This window comes from Fringilla coelebs (assembly GCF_963513975.1).
Source record: "Fringilla coelebs genome assembly, chromosome: 3".
Taxonomy (NCBI): Eukaryota; Metazoa; Chordata; class Aves; order Passeriformes; family Fringillidae; genus Fringilla; species Fringilla coelebs.
This window is the reverse complement of record NC_140030.1, coordinates 29,712,612-29,738,345: the sequence shown is the minus strand read 5'-3', so window position 1 is coordinate 29,738,345 and position 25,734 is coordinate 29,712,612. Positions and strand designations below refer to the sequence as shown.

General features: G+C 36.8%; 1 protein-coding gene across 7 annotated transcripts in view; it reads right to left on the bottom strand.

Moving 5' to 3' along the window:
- COL19A1 (collagen type XIX alpha 1 chain) overlaps positions 1 to 25,734 on the bottom strand; it is a 174,049-nt gene that overhangs the window by 48,892 nt on the left and 99,423 nt on the right. For all 7 annotated transcript variants that reach the window (XM_084203250.1, XM_084203249.1, XM_084203254.1 and 4 more), the window contains 3 exons: positions 22,499 to 22,546; positions 9,470 to 9,523; positions 2,496 to 2,549 (listed from right to left, as the gene is read on the bottom strand). In XM_084203250.1, coding sequence (XP_084059376.1) covers positions 2,496 to 2,549; positions 9,470 to 9,523; positions 22,499 to 22,546 — 156 coding nt within the window. The remainder of the gene's footprint in view (positions 1 to 2,495; positions 2,550 to 9,469; positions 9,524 to 22,498; positions 22,547 to 25,734) is intronic.

Genomic DNA, 25,734 nt, shown 5'->3' with positions numbered 1-25,734 from the left:
TCACTGCATACATGGATCAAGTAAATTATGCTTTTAAAGGCTTGCACTCCAGCCTCCTTAAAAATCACTCTGATAAAGTCATTGATGCTGACCCAGAAAAATCCTGCTTGCAATAAATTATTTAAATACATTGTGCAATTACCAATATTTATTACAGCAATCAGAAATTACCATACAGCAATCAGAAAATTTGCAAATAATCTGATAAGAAACAGAGAAATTAGAAAAACAGAAAAAACATTGTTAATTATGATGGGTCTTAAGAGCCACCACTTTTCTTGATATCAGTTTCTCATGGTTCCTAGGAATACCAACACAAAGAAGCCATACTAATATTCTCAGGAGGAAAAAAAAAAAAGTGAAAATGCTTATAAAAACTAAAATGTGGTAAATACCTAAACACTTAAAACACCAAACTGAAAGAAGACCTTGTGACATCCTTGGGAGCATGATAAAATGATGGAAGATGACACCATCATTCCCTGTGCTGTAGGGAACCTCAAGAACCTCAGAGTATCACTCAAACATCATTTCACTAATGATAACTGAGACACACTGCAAATTCAGTACTGAAATGTGAAAGACTGCTTGATGTCTCCAAGGTGCTGTGGACAAAATCAGCTTCTGCCATAGTATGCAACAGCATGGAGAAAAGACAAGTTACCGGTGCATGCTCTGCCTAAGTGAATCAATGGCAAAGCAGAGAAGCTGTTCTTTTCTTTGAAGACCTCTTTGTCTTGCCCTTGATGGAAATATCTCAATCCCATCCTAAAAATGTGTAGGAATTAATAGGTGTGTCGTTGGAGACTTAAGTTGACTCTAGGAGTCAACTTTTGCATATTTATGACCTTCGACTTGAGTCAGAAAGCCAACTCTTTCATCTGGAATCAAACAGCATTTCCTTGTTGAGCAGTTAATTGCTTATGACAGAGACATTAAAATCTTCAAACTAGACAGCAGAAGTAAGAAGAGAGCTGATAAGCTATCCAGGATTTAAAAGGTAATTAATTTATAGACACATACCAGCTGGTCTACATTTATTCCAGAAGATTGTTAATTAGGAAATATTAGCCACCTTAAGTTTACTTAGAGCATTATCGTTATAAGAAACACAATTTTTGGAGACAGATGTGTGTCATTTCCTGGAGATCATCACTGTTTGTATTTCCTCTTGCAGAATTAACCTTAAAGAGACTGTCAGGATTAAAGAGATTGATAAGGCAGAGGTGGGGAATGAGTTACAAAAAATATGGTATCAATAGAGAAAACAGTGCTGGTATCAGTGAAAGCTCTTTGGCAGGAAAAAGAAACTGGTAAGGAAACCAAACGTGAAAGTCAAAATATGCAAAACTTCAACATATCTATGAAGCAGAAGGCCAAATACAGAAACTAAGTCTCTAGGCATAAAAAATGCTCTATGGTTAACTCCTAATACATGCTTCTAAGGTGATATACTGATTTGAGATGGATTAAATATCATAATTAATATCAAAGAAATCACTTCAGTGATAAAACCAGCTGGAAAGGTATGTTTAGCATGAATTTAACTCCAGAATCCCTGTAAAGGAAAGATTTTAGTACTCATTTGGGAATGCTAAATAAGAAAAATACTCTGAATACATGTGCATTCTATTCATGTATAGTTAATGCATTCTAATATTAAAATAAATTAATTCCCTCCAGGCTTGACCTGCATGACTCAAGTTGTGATACACACATTAACTGCTGTACTGGGGAAATAATGCTGTAATAGTGTATCTTGAATTTTTGAACAAAATGGTTTCCTGATCAGAGAGGTTACATACTCCCAAATCAATTAAGCAAACTTCTCTATTCTCATACAATGGCAGACCCTACCACAGCTTGAATGACTTGAAATACCTGCAGTAAGAATGTAAAAGCTCTTTCAAGTTGAACACAGTCCTATGCAATTTTAACATTTTTGTTTTTCTTTTACATTCTTTTTGCTCCAGGTGGTTTTATAATTGATACAGTATTTTTATTAGTCCACAATACAAACATAAGGACAATTCTCATGGACTGCTGGCAGATCTTTTCAAAATTATGCCTCCTTGTCTTTCTATTTTACTCTTAGAATCATGATAGAGTTGGTCAAGAAAGAAATATCAAGTTCAGTTTAAAGCAATTAAGTTTAGAAATGGGGAGCTGGTACTTCACACTAACAGCCAGGTGATCCACACATTTCCTTGCTGAGTTTTACCAGTCAAAACCAAGTAAGTAGGAGATGGATGGGAGGCAAGGCACATGGCAGCAAGATGGATGACAAGGCAGGAATGTGACTGGAGTGTGGACTGAAACTTGTAATGGGATGCAGAAAGGGGGCAGGAAAGAAATGAGCTTTCGAATTAATTTGGAATGTGGTGTTTATTCCTCATTCCAAAATTGTTTGGAATGAGGAATAAAAATTAAGTCACTTCTACCTTAGATACTACTTAGTCATAAACCCACACAAACACCAAATCAAATCTCCATACCTCATTATAATGCTTGTTCAATGAATCCAGGATTCCTTTTAGTCCAGATGGACCCTATATGGAAAAATATGCATCAGAAGGTCAATTAAATTCAAGTAATTTTGTGTTTGCTTATCTTTTTTAAAAGAGCAGTGGAGATGTAAAAGGTTTTTGATTTTTTTTTTGAGCGTACAGTAAATTATCTTCTGTAACTTCATTATTTCTTTTTTCTGGCACAGAGGAAGAAGAAATTTAGAATATTAACTTCCCAGTTTTATTAGCACTGCAAGTTTTTACTTGTACACGTTTCATCAAGAAATTCAACACTGAAAAAGGAACTTCCTGATCAAATGAACATTTAGGACAGAAACACTGAAAAATGTACTTGGGAAAGAACATTTTTGGACAATAAATCCACCCATTTTTAGGCAAATTCTGCCACAAAGCATGCCCTCAAGGAGATTTTTAAGTTTCGTTGATGGAGCAGAACACAAAAAGTACAGTCAGTTCTTAAGACTCAATTAATTTCACAAATTAGTGTAGTTACTCTTTTTGAGTTGAATCTTTCACATAATGCAACATAACAACAACCACTCATGATGCCTGTAAGAAACATTTGACTGTATTAATAAGATTACAATATTTCAAGGAAGTAATTTAGCCTGATTGACCCAGATGTAATACAGACAGGGCACAAAAGCAACTCTCCTCCTCTGGGGCTTTTTATCATTACAATTTACCCTCTGCAGGTTGTCTTAGTGTGGATACTAGGAAAACTTGGAGGCCACATGAAACATCTCAGGTGTTTCACTCCCTCCTTCTTACCTACACCAGAAGAGACAAAAGTGCATTCCTGTCATTTCAAAGGGAATTGTCACTTCATATTAATGTTAAAAATAAGATCAATATGGTCATGATATTTTCACTAAGATCTCACTCCCCTCTGATTTCTGAAGTTAATGGCAGGATCTTTACTTTGATATCCATAATAAAGCTGGCAATTCAGAACTGGGACTGAAGCATAGTGACACTGCCTAGGCATCTCAGCGTCAGCACTGTAAACCTGCTATGTTGAATCCTTGAACCCAGGATTCCTGGAGAATTCTGAAATCCTGCAAGGAGTCAAAAATAAGAACTTATTCTCCCTTTGCATTTGATGTCATGTACCATGCTTCTTTTATTGTTTTTCCACCGCTGAAACTGCTGCAGCCATACAACCCAGGAAGAACTTAATGTTGTATCTGCCATCAACAACAAACTCTCAGATATTATTTGTACTTAAATAAATAATTTTTGATAGGATGAAAAATACATTGGCACAGTTTTGAAAAACAAACATATCCTTAAAAATCCCCAGAATGTCTCATGACTAAGACAGTAAAGGAGAACTTTAGGCATTTGGGTTGCATTTTTGACTATGTCCCAGCCTTTGAGTTACCAGTTTAGCGTTTCCATTTTCCAAAAATTGACATGAATTTAATCATTTTATATTTCCATCATTTTTAATAACAAAATACTAGCAAAACAAGTGTACAACAGCAGAAAATATTTTTATTCAAGACTTTTTTCCCTTAACCGTAGTCTCTTTTCTTCCACAGTTTCACTACAGCAATATAGTTGCACAATTTACTCTGAAGTCTCTACAGACTAAAAAACCCCAGCAGCATTGGTTTGAATGTGGAGAAGCAATGAAATTAACAACAGTTGAAGAATTATTGCACTAGCAGTTTCTAGCTTTTGCACATCTGCCACTTTGAAGCTCACTTGAGCAGGGTTCCCTTTTTTTTCTAATATCAAGTTGCGTAATTGAGAGGAGTGAAGTTGCATGAATAAGAAAAGAACTGAAAATGTGTCCTGATTGTTTTCCAAAATTGCAAACAGGTTTCAGATGTTATTTCTACAGACAAGGCAGGAATAGAAACACAGGTGCTTAAATGGAAATAGCTACAAACTGTGAAATTACTGGGGTTTACGATGTATTTTCCTCCCTTAACTTTTATAGTTCACCTTCATTTCTGTAAAGATGAGACTGTTGAAAAAAATCTACCCAATCTCACAGTCCATGCATAAAATGGGTAACAAGTAAATTGCATTGGTTGCATCTCAAAAATAGGCCATTTCAGAGAACACAGTCTGCAAGTGACTCAGCGCAGTTACTTTATCCCTGTGTTTCACTTTGGTGCCTGCCCATTAAAATAAGACACTGTTTTTGTGTTTATTTTAATGCAAAACGTCATGAAACTCATCAGGGCAGATGTACAACATTGCATAACTATTCCAAAGAGCAAATGGAAAGAATGATGAAAACATGATGTCTGCCACAATAGGACACAAGAAATAAATTACATTTTGATATGGATAAAAAAAACTTAATGCCTAGAAACAGGCAATACGACCAACCTCTGCCAGCCATTCCCACAATATAATGTAAGCGCTTCCAATATTCGTCTAAGAAGCAGCTGAAAGTCCAGGAAAACCAGAAATGCTACTTACAGTTTTCACTTATCATTGCTTTGATTTTTTCTTTATTGTAATTAAGTGATAACATTCACTCGCTCCCAAAATATTGGTAGAGGAGTGACAACATTTCCTGAGGCAGAGGAAATGAAATTTCCAAGGTGAACTGCTGGCTACTTAAGATAACTAGTTTGGGGGCACTGACATATGTATTGAATCACACCAGAAGTGTATGTAATTAAATGAAGAAGTTCAAGTGAACTCCTCTACTGCATCCCATGCAATGCAGACAAAAATCAAACTCTGTTTTAATTTCAAACTTTAGGGAGTAACACAAAACTCACCTTTGAAGCAAAAATACGTAAGAAGATAAAAAATATGAAGTTCAGCCTCTTGCAAAGGTAAATGATAATCAAATGATAAGCTTCAAAAGCTATAGCAACTGGGAAATGCATGAATTATATCTATTGGTTGAAAACAATAGCTTTGGATGTATCAGTTTAAGAGAATGAATAATTGTGATTACAGTTTACTTGCCTGTGATTTTACACACCCTGAGTTTCTTTCCCACCTCTGCCACAGGTAGGTTGGACAAGATTGTGTTTGGCCAGAACAGGCACTCCTCATGTTTCTAACCTTTACAAACCAGTTAACATTTCACTTCTGCTAAAGAATAACTGGGCAGAAGTCAGACTCATCTCAAAGAATTTTTTTCTTATACTGGTGCAAGTCTGTAGCACAACTCTAGCTTAGCACTCTTGATTTTAAAAACAAGCTAACTCACTAAAATGGGAGCTATTAGGAAATGCAATTGCTCCAGTCATAACAGTTCCAGTAGAGACAGAGAAAATTAGGACAGGAAAGATAAAGTCAACCCTCAATGGAGAAATGAGTAAAACTCCTTTTTTCTGCTCTCTAGCCCATCTATGTAAATAGCTGTACCTGCTGATTCATTTAAAGGTAAAAATAAATAATCAATAAACCCCCAACCTCAACAGTGACAGACATCAGGGACCTCATCCTGTGTTGCTGAATCCTATGGAATTTTAGTTAGCAGCTATGGCAAAAGAAAGCAACCAGCTCAGTTCTGCAGTCTGATCAAAAAGTCGTTCTTACAACCTTAAAGCATCCTATTATCATAGTAATTCTTTTTGTTTCATAAAATCAGCATTTCAATTTCAGTGAAGAGCCATGCTGAGCAGGGTAACAGCATGTGACAGTTTCTCTTTCAGAAGACTTTAGAGGAAAATGAAAGTAATCAAATACATAAAATACATTTGAAGGGTACAGAGGTATTGATTTTACAATCACAATTTTCAGAATGCTTGTGAGAGCAAAGTGAATAGTGTGTTTAACAGAAGATTTTCACTGCTATCCAGGAGCTTTTAAAGTGGAGAAAAGGTCAAAAAGCACTAGAGGGAGCTGCTGCTCTACTTGGATTCCTGTATCCAGCACAAATTGCTTCCCGCTGGATTGAGACGGGTGTGAGCTCGCATCTCGGCTCTCCTGCGCTGAAATAACAGAACAGTACTCAAAAACAACAGCAGACAGCAAGGATGCATGCCACCAGTTCTGAACCAGAAGGGAATCAAAGAACACCTTAAAAGTCTATAATATGTAATAGACTTTAAACAAACACAAAGGAGGAATATATTCCATAAGTTTACAAAAATATTTTTTATAGCTGATCAATAAAAATCCTCATCAACTCCTTGTCTTCTGTGAGCGCAGGACTTGTTCCAAAGGAAAAAAAAATAACAAAAGAAAGAATAAGGAAAAAAAAAATGACACAAAAGAAAGGATATCTGGAAGAAATTTCGTAGGAAGTCCCACTTTAACTGAATAGTTTCATTACCAGATGCCAATCAATCTCTATTTCTGACAGTGATAAAGGTTTTTAACCAAAGCTATGCAGATGATGTTAAGGGACTAGAAACTCACACCAAGCATTAATTTTACTGTAAAAAAATCCCCAGAAAATAGGTTAGGGAAGAAAAAAGGAAAAAGATGAGATATTGAGAGGTTAGAAAAGCCTAAAATGATACCATGCTACAGGCTGATTTTTGACTGTTAGCAGGTGCTTTTACACTACTATCACATGAAAGCACAGCATGTATGCTGACTGCAATTTTGGTAAATTTCCAGTTTTCTTAAATTTTACCCCAGTCTTTTCCCCACAAGTCCCTATACGTGCACATTGTTATTAGGACTGTCCTTTGTAATAAGTACCTTGAGTATTGTATTTTCTTATTACAGTTTTTGTGTTTTCTGTTTGGTTTTTTTTTGTCAGTACTGAGCACTTGACTGTACTAATATCTAAATGAAATGCTCAACATCATGGCATAAACTGATAAATAAATTAGGTAAATTTATTAATTTCAAACACACACCGTATGCTGTAGCTACCCTAACAATTAATGACCAAATCTCCTTTTTCTCAAAAAGAAATTTCCTATTTTTTTGAAACATCAGCCAAACCCAATTTTTTATACTGGAGAGTCTAATTTTTACATATTCAATCATTCTGTTAACCATTTTGTACCCTGTGTAGGGCAAAGTTATGACATCAACCACCCTGCAGGTGTGACTGCTCTGTTGCACTTTGGAAAAGCCACAGGAAGGGCTGACAATGCATCCAGGTCATGAGGAAGCTGCTTGCTCTTAGGAGAGAAGGGTAACTGGAGCACAGCAAAACAGAATATCGTCTGAGCCTTGAGAAAGAGAGAGGGAATGATGGAGCCTGTTGAAGTTTTCTGGTGCATACAAGCTGTGCCACTTGAAGTATGGGGATCCTGCCAATGCATGTTAGCAGGCATTACTGCTTTTAGAGTATTTTTATGTGCTATCCTCTCAGCCTTGGAAGAGGAACACAAGATGGTGGTATAGCTGTATTCAAAGCAAGAAGTGCATCAAGAGGGTTATACCAGAAACAAACACTTTAAACCAATATTTAGGCCATGGCTGTTTAAGGAATGCTTCTCTGAGTGCAGTACTAGGCTACAGTACCCAACACAGAGTTGCTTGCAGTGACGTTGCCATGCTGACAAAATTAAGCTTTCCACTTGCTGTAAGAAAATCTGAGCTACGTCTCGGTAAGAGAAGTGCAATTTAGCTTCCTCTCAAGATTTCTGGTATATCTGTCAAGGATCATACATCTTCACAAACCTGACCTGCCAGCAAATCTAGGATGGCAGAAATCTGTAACGCAGAAACAGCTTTTCACTAGCTCACAAAAAGCTAAGTAGATTAGGTCTAACATTGACCTCTGCCATGGTTTGCTTTTTTATCCTTTAAAGGTTATATTTGGCACTTGTATTAAGAAAGATTCTGCATCAGTTCTTTCCTCTGTTTGGCCTCCTGCAATCTGCAATACCATTTCAGCATTAGGACTGTGCAAAGGACTCAAACAAGCAAGGCTTCAACATGACTGTATGCAGGGGAAAAGAGTGAAAGGGAGGGATTTTTAACTGGTTTTATGCGGGAGAAATGAATTCCATCATAAACACCTCTTTCTGAACACATTGTGCAAGAAAAATTATTTATGAAATGTATGCAGTTTTTGTTTTGGATGAGGTGTAGATGACATCTGTTTCATTTTAGTCATTGTATCCCATGCAGCAGTGCATTATTCTCTTCTCTACATATAAGACCAGGTTGAAACATTTGAATCAAATGTTCAGATGCGTAAACCACCAGACTTTATCCAGGTAAGCAAAAGAAGGAATTATAAATTTTTTTGTTTTATATTAAGAATGTAAAGCAGCAGAAGTTTACTTAATCCACAAATAGCTGTTTTGCATTTGTGCATGACAGCATTTTTGCAATACAATGTACAGAGAATTTTACAAATATGACCAAGTCTTCCTCTAACAAAAAAAGGGCTGATTTCATTGAAGACTTGTATACATTCATGCCTGACTTGAATTTTAAATCCTTTATCTTTTTAAAAAAAATAAAGAAGAAAAAGAAAATCCCAAACCTCTTAGATCTGAGCTAAACCCTTTAGTTCTTCATATTACAAATCCTTTCATAAAGTCATGTAAATCCTAATCTTTTTAATTCTTCAGTCAACTCATTTGAACTACAGCTGAGTGCTCATTCCAGTGCTGGGTATAATCCTCGCCATCATTCAGACAGTTGGCACATGCTTCACACAGTCCTTCATCTTTCAAATTACCCCTCTGAGACAGAAATTATCCCTTCTTCTACTGAGCATCACGCATTTTGCAAAGGGAAAGAAAGCACAGTATTCACAGCCAGCATACATGGCCAGTCTTTCTTTGAAATGCCAATTTCTGCTTCCTCTGCTGAAGTTCCCATCTTGTTCTTTCCCTCCTGTGTAGTCCCTCCTACTTGTGGACCCAGTTCTTTTATTTATGCTGCAACAAAAGTCTGCAAGTAATAGTTGTTTGACCCAGCAGAGTACACACAGATGAATTATTTTAAACTATAATTATGATCCAGTAACCTGCTATAAAAGAGTTAACAAAGTCCAAGGACAGAGTGAAAATTTCCCGTTCCCCTCATTAGTTACTCACTGGAGGTCCTGGTGGCCCCGGTTTTCCTGGAAGGCCTGGCTTGCCTCGTCTCCCCTGGAAACAAAAAATTACAACAGACATTCATAAATGCTGATTTGGAATAAGAATTTTAAGAAAAGATTTGTTGCCTTACGTATTAGCAAAAAGAAAACCCCAACAAAAGCCGTCCAAAATGAATACTCTGTATCAGTCACTGCAATACTATCTAATATGAGTAGTTCTAGGATTGCTTTTAATAGTTATAACAAACTCTATTTGTATCTCCATCCTGGTAACAATGCCTCATTTTAAAGATTTGTCTCAAATATGAATGCACATTGATAGGGTTGTTAACAAAGTACCTTGATGAAGTGTAAAGAAATTGCATTTATATGAATACACTGGAGCTTGGGATGTAAAACTGTGCTGCAGCAGAGTCAGTACATATGTGCAATATAACCAAATTAACAAACACACATACCTTCTTCTCTGGGATGTGATAATGAGCACAAAAGCCAGAGATTTATTTGCAAAAACAACTCACCTTCTTTGTGCAATTACAACCATCTGTGTGTAAATAATGCACATGCAAAATCATTTGCATTAAAACATAAAGTCCATAAAAGTCTACTTAAGGGAGACTTTGCACTCAGTTTCTAAAAAACACATGCATATGTAACTATTACAATTTTTTAGTACAGAGTTTGCTTGAACAACTGTTTTCACATATGCTTTTTTATAGGAAGATCAACATAAAAATGGAAGTAATTTACAGGAATTAACATCTTTATTGCCAAGCTGAAATCTGATGCACATTTTTTAGAAACAACAGCTGAGAACAACAAATATCTAGGTGCAAATGGCAAAGAAAAAAAGTGTTATATCCATTAAGAGTAAACTTTTCCCTTACATATGTCAAATGTAAATTAATGTTGAGCATTAGGGGGGATGTCCTGGTGAAAACTTGGCTTAAAAAGTAAAAAAAAAAAAAGATTTCTGGCTGACAGTTCACAATTAACACGTAGGGATATTTCTGTAAGCTATGCTCCTTACTTCTAAGCCTGCTTCTGTAGTTTCTTAAATAACAGTGTCACATAGACTGCAGAAGCATTCTCAGGAACAGAAAGAAATTCAGTTTTGCTATTTCCAGGTGAGAGCCCTGATCTGTAGGAAAGCACGCTCATGCTGTGCGTTTCATTAATCTTGATCTGTGCTGAGGGGATGACAGTAAGGGTGGAGAATCCCTCTTCCTCACACCCTGTGCTCCCCAGGGCAACCCCTCTCCTAGAAGCCAGGGACTCCCCTGAGAGTAGTAGGTGTCTGAAGCGCTTCAAGCTGGAGAAGAAACAGAACTAAGATTGTGTGGCTATGTTTCAGCCATTGGGTTGTGCCACACCACATGGACACTGCCACCACGGTTTTACGAATGTCCTCAGCCAGCCAGCGTGAAACAAAACCACCTCGGCATATTTGGAGTGCCAAATTCCTGGGTCTTAACTAGCTGAGACATATGTTATGTGCTGAGCTGTTTAATCCCACCAGTACTGGCACATGCAGAGCTCTAACTGGGGCAGCTAAGGGTAAGTTTTTAGAACCAACATACAGTCCTAGGTGCCTAGACTGGGCTCAGGGCTCGACTGGCCCTTGGTACCCACCCCCAGCACATCCCCTCTGCGCTGGTGACACTGTCCCTGCAGCCCCAGGGCCAGCTTGGGCTGGCAGCTCAACTGGGCTGAGGTGGAGCAGGTTTTGACTTTGGGTTTTGATGCTGTTCACCAAAGAACTGAGGAGCTTGCCAGGGCACAGCACCAGGGCACACGTGCACAAGCACAGGGGGCTGCAGAGAGCTACATCTATACTTTTGGACTGATCTCTACTCCGGAAATACAGGTGGAAACTGATATTTCCTGACTTAAAAAAAAAAAAAAAAACACCAAAAAACCCCCCAAAACAAAACAAAACAAAACAAACCACCAGTAAACTTCCTTTATAAAGTAGGAAAAACAGACTGAGAGGTAATAACGTAATAAACAAAGATAAATTACTCCATACTTTTAAAATAGTCCCTTGGAGTTATAGTGATCTACTGTGTTGACTTCTTGAAGCACCTTCCTTTTCCTGTTTGAACTTATCTAAAGTATCCTGAGGATGACACTTAAAGTCACAGCAGTCTAAACAAAGTATCAAGGAAGTGTCAGGATGAAGAAGACAGAGCTTTGACTGGCAGACACAACTGTGAACGAGGTGTTAATTACACAGGAAAACATGGAATATGTTGGGAAGGCTATTTTATCTCTGTTTACAAGATGAACTAAAATATGATTTATGACATAACAAAGACAAAACTTGATGAATTTTCTGAAAAAAAAACTAAACCCAGTTATAAAAAAAAATGGGGATAGTTATTTTTCACCATCATTTATTAATTACTAAAACACATACCCAGTGAAACACAGAGGAAACATTTGCCCCACTTTTTATCCCAAAATTATATTATTAGCCGTTAGGCAGTGTTGCATGTAAAACAACCACACAGATCAGTATGAGGCATAAGCTTTTTATAGAGTAATAAAAGTCTTTTTTTTTGCCTCCAAGCACTAAATACCTGTCTGGTATTTCAAATTTAATAGAGAAATGTATGAAAGGCCACTGCCTTTCAGCAATGCCTTTCAGAAACAGAGACTTCAATGTTAGGAATACCCAAAGCTCCACCTACTTATCAGCACTCCTGCTTCTCTATGACTTCTCAGCATCAGTAGGGGAAAAAATATATATATATTTTTATTATAGTAAGAGTGTAAGTAGAAAATATTGGTTTATGTTTTTGTTTAGGGTAATTAAAACAATTAGAATAATGTTTTTGATGAGCCCATTATGATGCTGCCTTGGGCACACCATGAGCCAGACCATGACTAAATATTTACATTTTGATTTTGAGTCATCCTTCTGGCAAGAAAGAAGTGAAAAACATCTCAATGCCCTTTCTGGTTTATAGAGTGGGCTTAGCAGAGAGCCACAGTTCCCATCTCCTGCTCAGCTGTGGGTCTTGGTAGCCCCATGAGAGCTGTATTTATTGCCACTGCTGAGCAGAGGGCTGGCAGCCCACACAGGAGGCCTGCTACCTTCATTTAGCTTAGATCACTGAGCAAATATTGAGGTTATAAAACCACTCAAAATATAAATAAATGTCCTATGCATCATATTGTTCCTTTAACTAAATAAAAAATGCAATACCACCTACATTCACTTTAAAATGATACGTGGTGTCAACAAGTTGTCTAGTGCTACTTAGAATACCTGAAGAAGACCAAAACAGTTGCTGGCTATTTCCTTTGTGCTGCATATATCTTTGCTGCCAATGAAAGTGATAAGAAGTTTTCTAAATGTTACTGCTATTGTATGCTGTTCCCTTGACTCCTGCCCCCAACTAATTTGTACAGCAGGCTAACTTCCTCTTTCCCAAAGGACAGACTTCAGCTAGATCATTCAAATGACAAATCATTCAAATTACAACTGCTTGGTTAGGGGCAAAAAAGGATAAAATACTAAAAATAAAGTAAATGAGAGATTATATGCTTCAGGAAAGCCAGCTGAGTGCCTAGCTGAAGTATGTGGTCAGCTGCATTTTTTATTTCTCTTTTCCTTCACCCCTTCTGTGAATTGAAATGACTTGATGAGCTTGGCCTGACATGAGATGCAAAACTGTCCAGAAGAGAGGTTCTGGCCATCCTCCCACTGGATTTGTGCTCTGGTTCTGACTGCTGTCCCTGGGCACTGCTGCAGGTCCAGCACACAGTGCAAGAATTCAAAATCTGTATTGTAACCCCCTGCTGTATCATTTCATACCCATCTACTCACATCTCTCTAACTTTAGAGGAGTAAGATCTCTAATCCCAGTGTTTAAAAATAAACTGAGGATTATTTAAGGATAAAATCAAGCAGTTATGTAGGAACACTGACATGATTTATGGAGTTAATAATTTAAAGACTCTACTCTTCAGTCTGAAGGTAAAAGTTCTTAGAATAAACCCATGTGAATTTTCAAGGGAAAGTGCTAATTAGTCGTTCTTGAAACACATCATCACATTTCAAAACAAGAAATAGTTCTAGGGAAAGTAGAAATCTGGGCTTTAAAGTCTTAACTACTGTAGTTGTTATGCAAAATTAATGAGGTTTATGTAATTTTTTTGCCAAGCTACACTATGATTCTCTTGGTTAATCGTCAAAACCAGACTTAAAAAGGCACAAATATAACCAAAAGAGGAGGTGAGTGGGGAATTAAAGACCCCTGTCTCACAGAGCCTCACCACAGATGCCTGTCAGCACCCTGAGTACTTAAATGCAGCCACAGGAATTGAGCTCTGGGCAGTTAAAAAAACTCTTCCTCCAGATGCCCAAAGTTATCACCAAGCAGCCAAGTGCCAGTTCCAGCGCCTACACTGTCTCAGATTACAGCAAGAGTTGGGATAGTCTTTCCCCTAGACTGAAAATCTATGTTGCAGAGAATGAAACCTTGTTAACTTTAATAATACAGTGTTAGGATTTGAATCTTAACAATCCCTTCTTCAATCCTATTAACTTTGGCCTTGAGGACGTATTACGGTAACCAATATATCACAAATTAACCTCTGTATGAGATGTTAAACCTGAACAAAAAACGCAGGAAATAAGGAGAGAAAGCAAGAAATTAAAATTAAAACGTTTACAGAAATCAAGTGCAAGTCTGTTCATCATACCCCACTAGAACCTTTCACAGAAGAATAGAGCACACAGAGCCTAATCCCCTGCTTTGGGAGAAAAGTCAGTAGGGAGATCCTCACTGATGCAGAAGCCTTCCTGCACTCAGTCTTGGGTTTCCAAAATCATTTTAGGAATGATTTACAAAATCTCTATTTTCTTCATTGTGAAGTTAATAAAATGCTTAAAGGGAATGCCTAGCCAGGCTACACAAAATGGAAATTGAGTTTAACAAACAAAAATAAGCCCCTAAACAGGCATGGTAATTCCAAGAAATCAAATGCCATGACCTCTTTTGTCAACAAATCGCTTGACAAAATCCATCACAATTTTACAAGTGCATCCCTAAAAGATCAATTTTAATTTAAAACCACCCAAAGAAATAGTTTCCAACTATATTTAGGTGGTTTATACCTTAATTTTTATTATTAGATATAATTTCTTATTCTCTCATATTTCTGCATCTTTGGCTAAAAGACATTAAAAGAAATATTAATAATAGAGTATTTGGAAGAGAGTCTGAAATTCTAAAAGAGCCTCTTAAAAGTTATACCCTTTCTGCCATTCCATTAAAAGTTAGGTTTTAATTTCTACAGTGGAAATTGACAAGGGGAAAAATAGAATTTTTCTAATTGAAAAATCTATTTTCAGTATTCTAAATTACAACTGTTTCATTCCATTTTTCAATGCCAAAGTGGGAAAAATAAATATTTTTAAGCTGTATCCTAATTTACTGGATATGTACTTCAATGTGGAGACATTCTGGGAGAAAAACTGTTTTACATTAAGCATTTTTGGACTGTTAAATGTCAGAGGGAAGGAACATACAGAACTCTAACTTAAAGATTAAATCAGATTGGAGCTTTGCCTATTTAAAAACAGCTTACATCAAAGTCAGGGACTGAGAAGATGAAAAGAGATTCCAAAACTCCAGAGCTTTAGCTGTGAAGAAAATGTTTTGCATTGTGCCAGGAGGCTGACCTGCAATGCAGACATTATCATTGTTCTGTAAGGTTTGCTTTATAATTGGTTAAGGACAACATTTATTCACTGAACTAGAAAAGAAAATATGTCAAAGAAATATTAATGTTCTATAAATCAGATAAATGCAATCTGAATTTAAATTAATTTTGATGCCACTCTAAATAATCATGTTAAGAAAATCTAACAGCTCTCCATCCATTTATTTATGAAGATTTTCCCCTCTGCCAAACTAACTTTGTACATGCTTGATTAGTAAAACTTGTAATCTCAGAGAGTAAGCTGATTATTAACATAAGGCAAATATTGCAATTCTGCAGGGTCCCTCCAAACATGTAATTTTAGTGAAATCAATGGCAAAATACTAGATATGACAACAGATTCTTGGTTTTATGAGGTATTTAATTTATTACTAAGATAATGCTAAAATAACTTCCTCTTAAGTGAAGTATTTGGTATTATAAACACAACTATTGGAAATAAGGAAGTTCTTTCAAAAATATTTACTTCAGGACACCTGCAACATCCTAAGGAATTTAAAGTTAAGGATATGGCTGTGTTAACGCTGAAAGATTTTTAAATGCTTGAACACAATTCACCACATGATGAACAAATAATCTGTTTAAATACATATAAAAGACTTTAAAAATTTTGTATTAATCCATAAAAATGAAGTTGTTGGTAGCTATGCTGAGAATAAGCTAGAGCTAGTCACACAAAAACCACTGAATTGTCTGGGTTGGAGGAAAGTCTTGAGATCACTTGGTACAACCCCTGTCCTCAAGCAGGATCAATTGTCCAGGACTGTGTCTACTCAGCTTTTGAATATCTCCACAGATAGAGACTCCACAACTCCTCTGGGCAGCTTTCATCAGTACTTGTCAAACTTCACAATAAGAAAGTGTTTTCTTATGTTAAGATAGAATTTTCTGGGCTTTGTTTTTTTTTCCTTTTTTAAAAATTTCTTACCCCTTGCCTCTTGTCCTGCCACCAGCTAGTACTGAGGGGAATGTGTCTCCCTCTTCTTTACTCCCACACATCAGATATTTACTCACTGATTAGATTCCCTTCTCCAGGCTGAAGAGTCCCAGCTCTCAGCCTCTCCTTCCTTGGAAATTTTTCCAGTTGCACTTTGACACCCCTGAGGAAGTCTGTGCCTTCCTTGAGGTGGTCTCACCAGAGCTGGGCAAAAGGGAAGGATATCTCCTTGACCTGTTGGCAGTGCTCTTTCAAATGCAGGCTGGGATATTGTTGGCCTGTTTTATGCCACAAGGATGTGCTGCTGGCTCATGGTCTGCTTATTGCCCAAAGAGTTCCACACAAAGCTTTCTTCCAGACAGTTTGTTTTCAGTGTATGCTCATATCTGGGGTTGTTCCTCCCAAGATGCTGAATTTCACATTTGCTCTTGTTGAACATGATTTGCTCTTGATTTCTTCTGCCCCATTGCCCAGGCTGTTAATGAGGACACTGGACAGTCTCTAGGAGCAGCCCCATTAATGGGGTACACCACTAATGATTCATCTCCAAGTGGATATTGTGTCCCTAATGTCAAATTTCTGGGCCTTGTTTTTTAGCTGGTTTTCAATCCACTTCACTATCCACCCATCTAATTTGTACCTTGTCCATTTGTCTGCAAAGATAATGGGAGATAATGCCAAAGGCTTTGCTAAAGCTGAGGTTGGCATCCTCTGCTCACCTCTCATCCACCAAGCTGGCCACATCATAGTAGAAAGCAATGTATTTGGTCAAGAAAATTTTCTTTTCATAAATCCATGCAGACTATCCCAAGCTTCTTCTTGTCCTTCATGCATTTGGAAATGGTTTTCAAGAAGGTTTCCTCTTTCACATTGCCAGAGGTTGAAGCCTATTGGCCTGTAGCTCCTTGCACCTTCCTTTGTGCAGACAGAAGTGACATTTGCTCTCTCCCAGTCACCATGACCATTCCAAATAACCAAGAGAGGACTGTAATGTGTGAGGCCCTATGGACAGACAGCTGTGTCCTCCCTCTGGGTACCAAAGCCTGCCAGCAAACAGCTGCCACTGCTCCTTCTGCAGTCCTTGGGTCCTGTGCCTTGGGACCGCCATCCCTAAGGATGTGCGTGCTGGACAGGGAAGGTTTGATGCCTCCTGCACGAACTGCTGAGCCACTGCTGCATCTCCTGGCTGCCTCTGCCATGGCTGCACAAACTGCTCCTGCAGAGCCCCCATCCTGGCACGGGCCAGCAGGAGCCTGACCTCCCTGCTGCGGCGCTGCCGCTCAAGGACAGCCGACAGTCTGCCAGAAGCTGCCAGAGCCACCCTTACCTTAGCCTCACCTGGAGGTAACAGGCGTCCTCAGAGTCTTCCCAAAACTGCCCAAACCCCAGAAAAAGTGCCCAGGAGCTCAAGAAGGCACCAAGAGGATTGTAAAGAAGCAGAAACTGCTGCACAAACTGCTGTGTATTTCAGCTGCATGCTGGGCTGGCTCTTCTAGAGGCCAGCTGAGAATGCAAAATCACTCCAGATTTCACAGTATAGCTGTCTAATAAAATTGTCTTGATCCTTCACATTAAGAAAATTCTTGGAATTCACTGAGGTATTATATTCTTAAAACTGAATAATTTTCAGAAAAAAAAATATTTATAAAAAATGCACAAATTTCAGGGAAAATCCTTGCTACAAAAATATCCAACTGAAATGAAGAATTACTTTTCAAAACATTTGGAATATTATTTTGGAAATATAAACTTCATTGCATTTAACACAATAAAGGCAGAGTCTGGAAAGCTCCATGCAGCCTGTAAACTAGAGGTACTAGAAATTTATAAGAATACACAGCAACATGGCAAAATTATTTGAAGATTTCAGAAAATTCTTTGCCTGGGAACTGAAGGCTCCTAGTGGAATTTTTTCAAAAATTAATGGAATGGTGATTTGATTGTAGAGAAAAAACTCTAAATACCTCTTCAATACAAAGAAGACATTAAAAAACCCAGTTGCTAGAGGCTAATGGAGGATTAGATGCATGCTAAGTGTAAAATAAAATGCACATTTTGAAATGTGTGATTTACAAGAAACACTGGGAGAAAGAATGTTGTTGATGTTCTTCGAAGTGGAAACTGGACTTCTGAAAAGATGAGCTCACCTAGGAAGTGCAAGATGATTGAGGAAAGTAATAGTTCTGCACAACACAGGAATCCAGGAAGATGGCATGGTAGTCCACTGTGATTTAAACTCCATGCAATGCTAGGTTAGTGCCCAATCTCAGGATTGTTTGTGGGTTGGTAACCCTGGACCAGGGACTTTTCTGAGTAAGGTGCAATTACCGTCTGAAGCTCCTGATGTCATTCTGGGCAGTTGTGTAATAGTATCAAGTTGCTGCAGCAGGAACATGCCTGAAGCCAACGTGATGGACACTGAAAAATTATGCATGAATGTAGTGCCAGCCCACAGAGCAGTCTAGTACTTCTCATGCAGGAAGGAGTTCCTACTGGCCCCTTTCTTTCAGTGACCAGAACTAAAGCCCAGAACTCCTGCTGAGTAAGGTCTCATGTCTAACACAAACCACTTCATTAAGGATCAAAAACCTTAAAAAATGTTATACAAAGTCACTACTTGTAGAACAAGAGTAAACACCAGACTTTTTTAGGATGAGCAAACACTTGAGGACTTCTTGAGCCCACAGGAAAACACAACATTGACTCACAAATGTGAATGGTGAGTGGCAGTGGGTATCCTGGCAAAAGGAGAAACACAAGGACTCTACATGCTCACACAAAATTTAACTACATTCACTGATGACATTATTAGAGCCCTTTAAATCAGTATTGTATAAGTCTCAGGTTGACTGAAAAATCAGAAATAAGTTCACTGTGTGCTCTTTGAATTTGGCCAGGTTGTTATATAATCAGGTTATGATGTCTTCTGCCATGACAATTACTTTTGCCTTCAGAGTAACAGTCTAATTAAGGATGAAAAATACGTGATGAATCATTTAATATCTTTTAAGATTTTTTTGTAGAGCTACTGAAAATGCTAAGCAGTTTCTTTTGTTTAGATGTAGCACAGGAGTAAACCATGCAAAACTGAAAACAAATCACTTCATCTCAAAAATCTGCTCCTCCCTTATATTATAAATATTATAGTATATATAATATTGTATATATTATAGTGTGTATTATACTATATATATACTATAATTAATAGAGGTATACTATATAGTATAAATACTATAAACATATAGTATATAATATACTATAAAATATACTATAATTATAGTATATATTATAGTATATATAATATATACTGTATATATTATATTACTATATTATATATGCAGTGTAATGTTTCAAAGGCATGTAAGGTGACATATTCAGTGTGTTAATAATTATGCATGGGCTCAAATGACACCAGTAACTCTGTCTACAGCGCATCTATCAGAAAAACCACCTTATTTGAAAAAATGTATTTAACTCCTTTACACTTGAAATAAATAAACCACTGACATAATCTAATCAAGTAATGATGTACATTTGCATTTCTAAGCCAATTTGATGTACATGTCAACAAGCATTTTAAGGTTGACATAAGTTTGAACTCAAAATCTACAGTTTTTATGTTTATTATAATAATAGCAACATTCACTCTATTTCTATACTAATTATTGTATCTATTTTTATGATGTGATTTTTTGTGCAGATTATTCCTGTGAGGTGAAAGAAATATTAGTAGTCAGACTTATTCCTCTCACTAGGGGTACAGTTTTCCTAGTTCCCTCTTTAGTGAATGCAGGGAGATGGGTGCCCACTCTAGGACCCACTCTTTGGCATTTCTTAGTAGTTCTAATAGAAACTCTGATCTCTGTTGATCTAATAAAACCTCACTTAAAACCCTCTGAAAATGAAAATGCATGCCGTTTTCATTGCTTTTGTACTCATTTTCTATTGCCATTTACCTGTCACTAGCTCTAACCTGAGCATTCTATGTTTCTTCAATATCACCATTAACACTGTTAATTCTTTTTGCTTCAATGTGTATTTTGAGGTCTGTAAGTTACACACTATATGATTGTCCTCTCGACTCCTAATTAATCTGAGACAATTTTTCAAAGGAGTTGAACACTTAAAAATGCTCCATATGTAGGTGGATTAAATTTTGAATATAGCAAGAATGATACAAATGGCAACTTAAAATGAAAGTTCATGTTCTCGAAGTGTGGCATGCAAATTGCATAGATAGTTTCAAGTGTTTCTTTTTTTCCCCCCCTAATATGTTACAGTTCCAGTCTTCAGAATAGACACAATATTGCTTTTAGGTCTGAATAATATGTTGGAGAAAAAAACATTAGCTAGTTACACACTCAATAATATGCTTTAATCTTCAAAAGACAGCCCATGAGAAAAGCAATAACTTCATATAATGTGAAAGATTTGGAGGATCTGCTGAAAGTAGAACAGAGGAGCATGACATCTATAATTGAATAAAAAGGAGCATTTAATAGCCATTAGATGTGCACTGTCCTGTTTGTCATTAAACAGAGCAGAGATCTTGTTACAAATGGTATGTTATTGTGTAATTAAATGTATTGGAAATGCAAAAGCACATGGGAGTTGAATTAAGCCTGCCAACAATGTTGCTAATGCTTGGGCGGGAGTGGCCAGCAGAAGGAGTATTGTTGTGAGCATCTCGCTGGTAGAAAGATAAAGACAGATGCCGAGGCTCCACAGTCTGCTGGTCCCATTGTTTGGCTCCAGGCAGCTGTGTGCATAGTGAGATTACAAAGCCATCAGTGCTCCCATTTTTATAGGGGCTGGAGTGTGACAGCAGCTCAGTTTTATGTGTGAGTAGGAAAATGTCCATGATGAAAGTATCAACCCACTAATTCCTACTGCAAAAAAAAAAAGTATTTCCAAATCAATTTATCCACCATTAAATATAATACAGTATGTTAAGTCTGAAATTTTGCATAAAAATGAAGAAGTTCCAAGAGTGAAGTTTCTAAAACACAATAATCTTTATAACTGTTCCTAAAGAAGAATCAGTCTTTTTGCAGATTCAATACTCCACAGAACAAGTCTAAAATATGCTAAAAGAGGATGCAACTATCTTTTCTCAGTATCCTCTATATTTAATTGCTAATTGTAATACTAATGGCAATTATAAAATTCTTAATAAGGACATTAACATGCTAGTAAATGTGCTTTAATAACATTGTCATCACACAACTTTGAATTCTGCATCACTGCATGGAGTTTTTCTGATCAGGTTCTCAGTCTTTAGTGAGAAATGTAAATAAACTCAGCTTTTGTGTCTGTGTTCAGCTTAAATGGAATTTATGACTATATTTAAAACGTAACAACCAACATAAAACATAGCTTTAGGGCCTAAGTGCTATTTCTCATTTTGTTGAAGGGCTAGTCTTCTGTTAGTTTTATTACTATTATTGGAATCATTCAATTAGCCTTTAAAAATTCACTGTAGTTTACTAAGACCAATGATGAGAAACACTTAATCTTTTTACTTCAGATATTTTAACTGTGATATTGAATATCAAGATGCCTAAATAAACCAAGAATTATTGAGGCCCAACTTCAAAATTGCAAACTGGGCACACACTTAATTTGTAAAAATATTGAAATGCTTGAGTCTTAATATCTTTCCAAACTTTTAGGAACATACTAGATTATAAATTTACAACAGTGAATTAATTCTTGTGATACAATCATAAATATTTGTTATCTGCTCTAATGAATTATCAAATTTAATAAGTCAGGGAAAATAAAAACAGAACAAGAAGAAACCAGTCAGTCCATTACTTAATCATATTAAAATTCTAAATAACCAAAGGTTTATTTAATGTATTTGGCATATTCTGCACCTCCCCCTCCAGTCTCTTGCAGTCCCCTTTACTGTATCATATCTTTTGTACAAATATACTGGGTTGCATAATGGCATTAAAAGACCTGGGTCAGTATTACTGGTTTCTGCTAATATTTTAGATAATGACCCTAAATTCATATCTTTATATATCTTAGATGTTGCAAAGTATAGTTCACCCCTGACAAAAAAGGAAAACTGAAAAGTTTTAATATTATTTCAGTTAAAATTACAGCAGAAACATACTGCACGAAACACAATGCAATACATCTGTTCTGCCAGTCATTAAAACACTTTAGATAGTTGAAATTGTTAAATCTCCTTCAACTGAAGAGAAACCTCAAGTGTCAAGGCTCAGTTTGTTGTCAGCATGCTTCATACTCAGCTGCTACCTCACCATTTTTTATCAGTGCTTAGGCAGAAGTCGCACATCAAGCTGTTAGCACACTGAGCAGTTGTTCACCAAGTTTACTCACCCTTTGACCCTCTTTGCCAGGTGGACCTTGGGGACCCTCCAGCAAACCCTGAAAATACAAGCATTAAACAATTATAACATTCAGTGCTAGTTTCATCCTCTATTTTTCTATAGAATTAAGACTAGACCAAAAATCCAGATGGCAAGACAAGGCATTTATTTCTAATAATAAGAATTGGCTATTCCTAACAATTCTTTCAATGTTATATTAAGGTGCAAGAAAAAGCACAAATTATTATTAATCACATGCCATCATATAAAGGCTGTATCCTTTGGAAAAGAAGAGGTAACTCGGCACTAATTAGGCATAGTTATATTTAACTACAATATTAATTGAAAAGTGATTTATCTTGTTAAGTTAGGATGCCATAAATAATTGACAGAAAAAGTCATTTTAAATGAAAGATAACTTACTCTACAACTCAAATTCAAATATAGGCACTGAAGGGGGAGGGGAAGGCAGGGAAAGGGAACTAAATATAGCAGAAGGCCTTATGCTCGCTGGATCCTAAGAACCAGCCCTGTGCTGCTTCCTCTGCAATTCTGGCTTGGCTTTTCAAAACACTTCAGTGTCTCTTTTTTCTCTCTCCCTCTCCTGAGCAGGCACTGGAGCTTGGAGTGTTTTGAATTTATCCTTGACTTGTGAGCCTTCCTTCTGAACTCAGTGCAAGGATCTGCCTTTTTCAGTCAGGGACCAAATCACAGACAAGTTCTGATGCTCTGGGGATTTAACTTTATATCTGATTTATGCACAATGTAATCATAAAGCCTTCAAATGACATCTCAGAACAACTTAGAATAGTCATTCCCCCCGTATCCCTTTTCTTCATGAGTCACCTTGGAAAACAATTTAAAAAATTACTTTGAGGAAGCAATCCAATTTCCATTATAGCAACAGGAAATGTGAAATAATTTTAAATGTAATCAGCAAAGAATATGTAACAGTTCTGCATTGTATAATTTAAAAAAAAAGCCTTGCATATTATATTGCATATTCTTAGATATGTCACACAATTAAAGAACTTACATTTTGTTTATTTAAGAATTTGAAATATTAAAATTTTAAAATCTTTAAAATTACTCAGACTCATGTATTGCTTCAGCATGATTTATATCTTTGGTCAAATTCAAACACCTTACTTAGAATCAATTACACATATTTATTGACCCAATAAGGGTGAACTGAGGAGCCCTGACAATCATAATTTTTTTAAGTACCCAGATTTCTAGAAAGGAATTTAAGTTTTGTTTATGATCCCTAATTCCCAATATAAACTTGAGAAAGTAAATAGGCATCCAAAGCTACTAGCTCATACATCTTCAAGTAATGTTTTAAATTGATTAGAAAGTAGTCTGACTTCAATTTTAAAAAGAAGTGGTCACTTTAAGAGCTTTTCTATATCTACCATTTCTCCACTTTCAAACACTGAAGCTAAAAATATATCTCAGACAGTATTTCACTATAGGATATTTCTCCTATCATTTCAGTTTATATAGTAAAAGGTATATGATTTATAAAGGATAAGGTGTATGATCTTTTACAAAGCTGAAGCACACCATTTCCATCTTTCACCATAAGTTTATGGAACTAAAATATGCATGGGAATGTTATGTCCAACAAATAATATCACGGTAAGTTGATTACAGTGCAAGTTATGTAGCTTATACATACACAAATGCATAAAGCAGCATGACAATGTGACCTCTGTAAAGCTTCTTTACTTTCTCATCTAGGTAGTGTGGGACTTGCATTGCTCTAATTGTTAGCAATATTCTAATTCTGTGAAGAAATTCTGAGAATTCAGGAAGAGGTGGAATTTTGTTTTGCTAATTTTTTATTTTAGTGACAACTTTATGCAGGGGAATGAGATGAAAACCTGTAATGTCCGTTTTATGGGGGAGGAAATACTTAGCCTCACATATCTGTACAATAAGGCTCCAAGGGGACAAGACTTACACAAGAATGGAACTGCACAATGGTGATAATTAATAGCCAACATTTTTATCCAAGGAGTACTTTTATTCTTTTTCTTCTCTCTACAATATTATTGTCAAGAAAAAGGAACCAGATAAGGAGATTTATCTTCAAGGAAAGGGAGGAGAGCTGTGTACAATTGGTAACTAGGCAGGGAGGACTCCCCTGTACAAGGAGCCACATCCTGATATTGAAACTGAGGTAAAAGTTCACACCAACCTCAGTAGGATCTTCCGTTTAAAAATTGATAGAACAACACAGGCCATGTTAACTAACACAGCTCTAAAACTGTGGTAACTTGGCCAAAGTAATGACTTAGAAATGCTATCTCTGCTCAACATTCACTGAAAGAGATCATGGAAAAACAACTGCAGAAGAAACCTGCAGGAGAAATGAAAGAAAACCCTTCTACAGTGAATTCTGTCTAAACAGATGAATAAAAGAGCTACCATTGAACTCCTACAGAACTTGGCAATGAATAGAAATACATGTTTGTAGGAAGGCAGGCTAAAGTATCTACGTGGGTCCATTCCTATTTGATTTCTGGAGATCTTCCTTTGGAGATCAAAGATCTGACTCCCTCCAGCCATGGATAGCACAGCTGGTCAGAGGAGCCCTCCACCACAGATAAAGGGATAGAATATAGACTGAATACACATACCTGTATCTATCATTCATCCAATCTATGGTCTATGGGATATGCTGTGGGTTGTGTTCAAAACATTTATGTCAGAAGGAAATCTATTCTACAAGTGCAAACTCCCCAGGTAAACAACAGCCAAAGCAATTGAGATCATAGAACCATACAATGGTTTGGTTTGGAAGGAACCTTTAAAGGTCATCTAGTCCAGCCCTCCTGCAATGAGCAGGGACATCTTCAACTAGACCAGGCTTCTCAGAGTCCTAACCAACCTGCAGGTGAATGTTTTCAGGGATGAAGCATCCACCAACTCTATGGGCAATCTGTTCCAATATTTCATCACCCTCATTGTTAAAAAACCTCGTTCTTGTATCTAATCTAAATTGACCCTCCTTCAGTTTAATACCTCCTTCAGTTTTATCCTTTGTCCTGTCTCAACAAGGTCAACTAAAGTCTGCCCCCACCTTTCTTATACCCTTCAGGTATTGCAAGGCAATCAAAGTCATTTACTATGTGTCACTGTCACTTTGATACTTTTGACCTTGCAAGAGCATGGCTATGGTGATGAGCAGAACAACGTCTAGGAACAGCACAAGGCACTGTGAGGTATAAAACCAGCCTA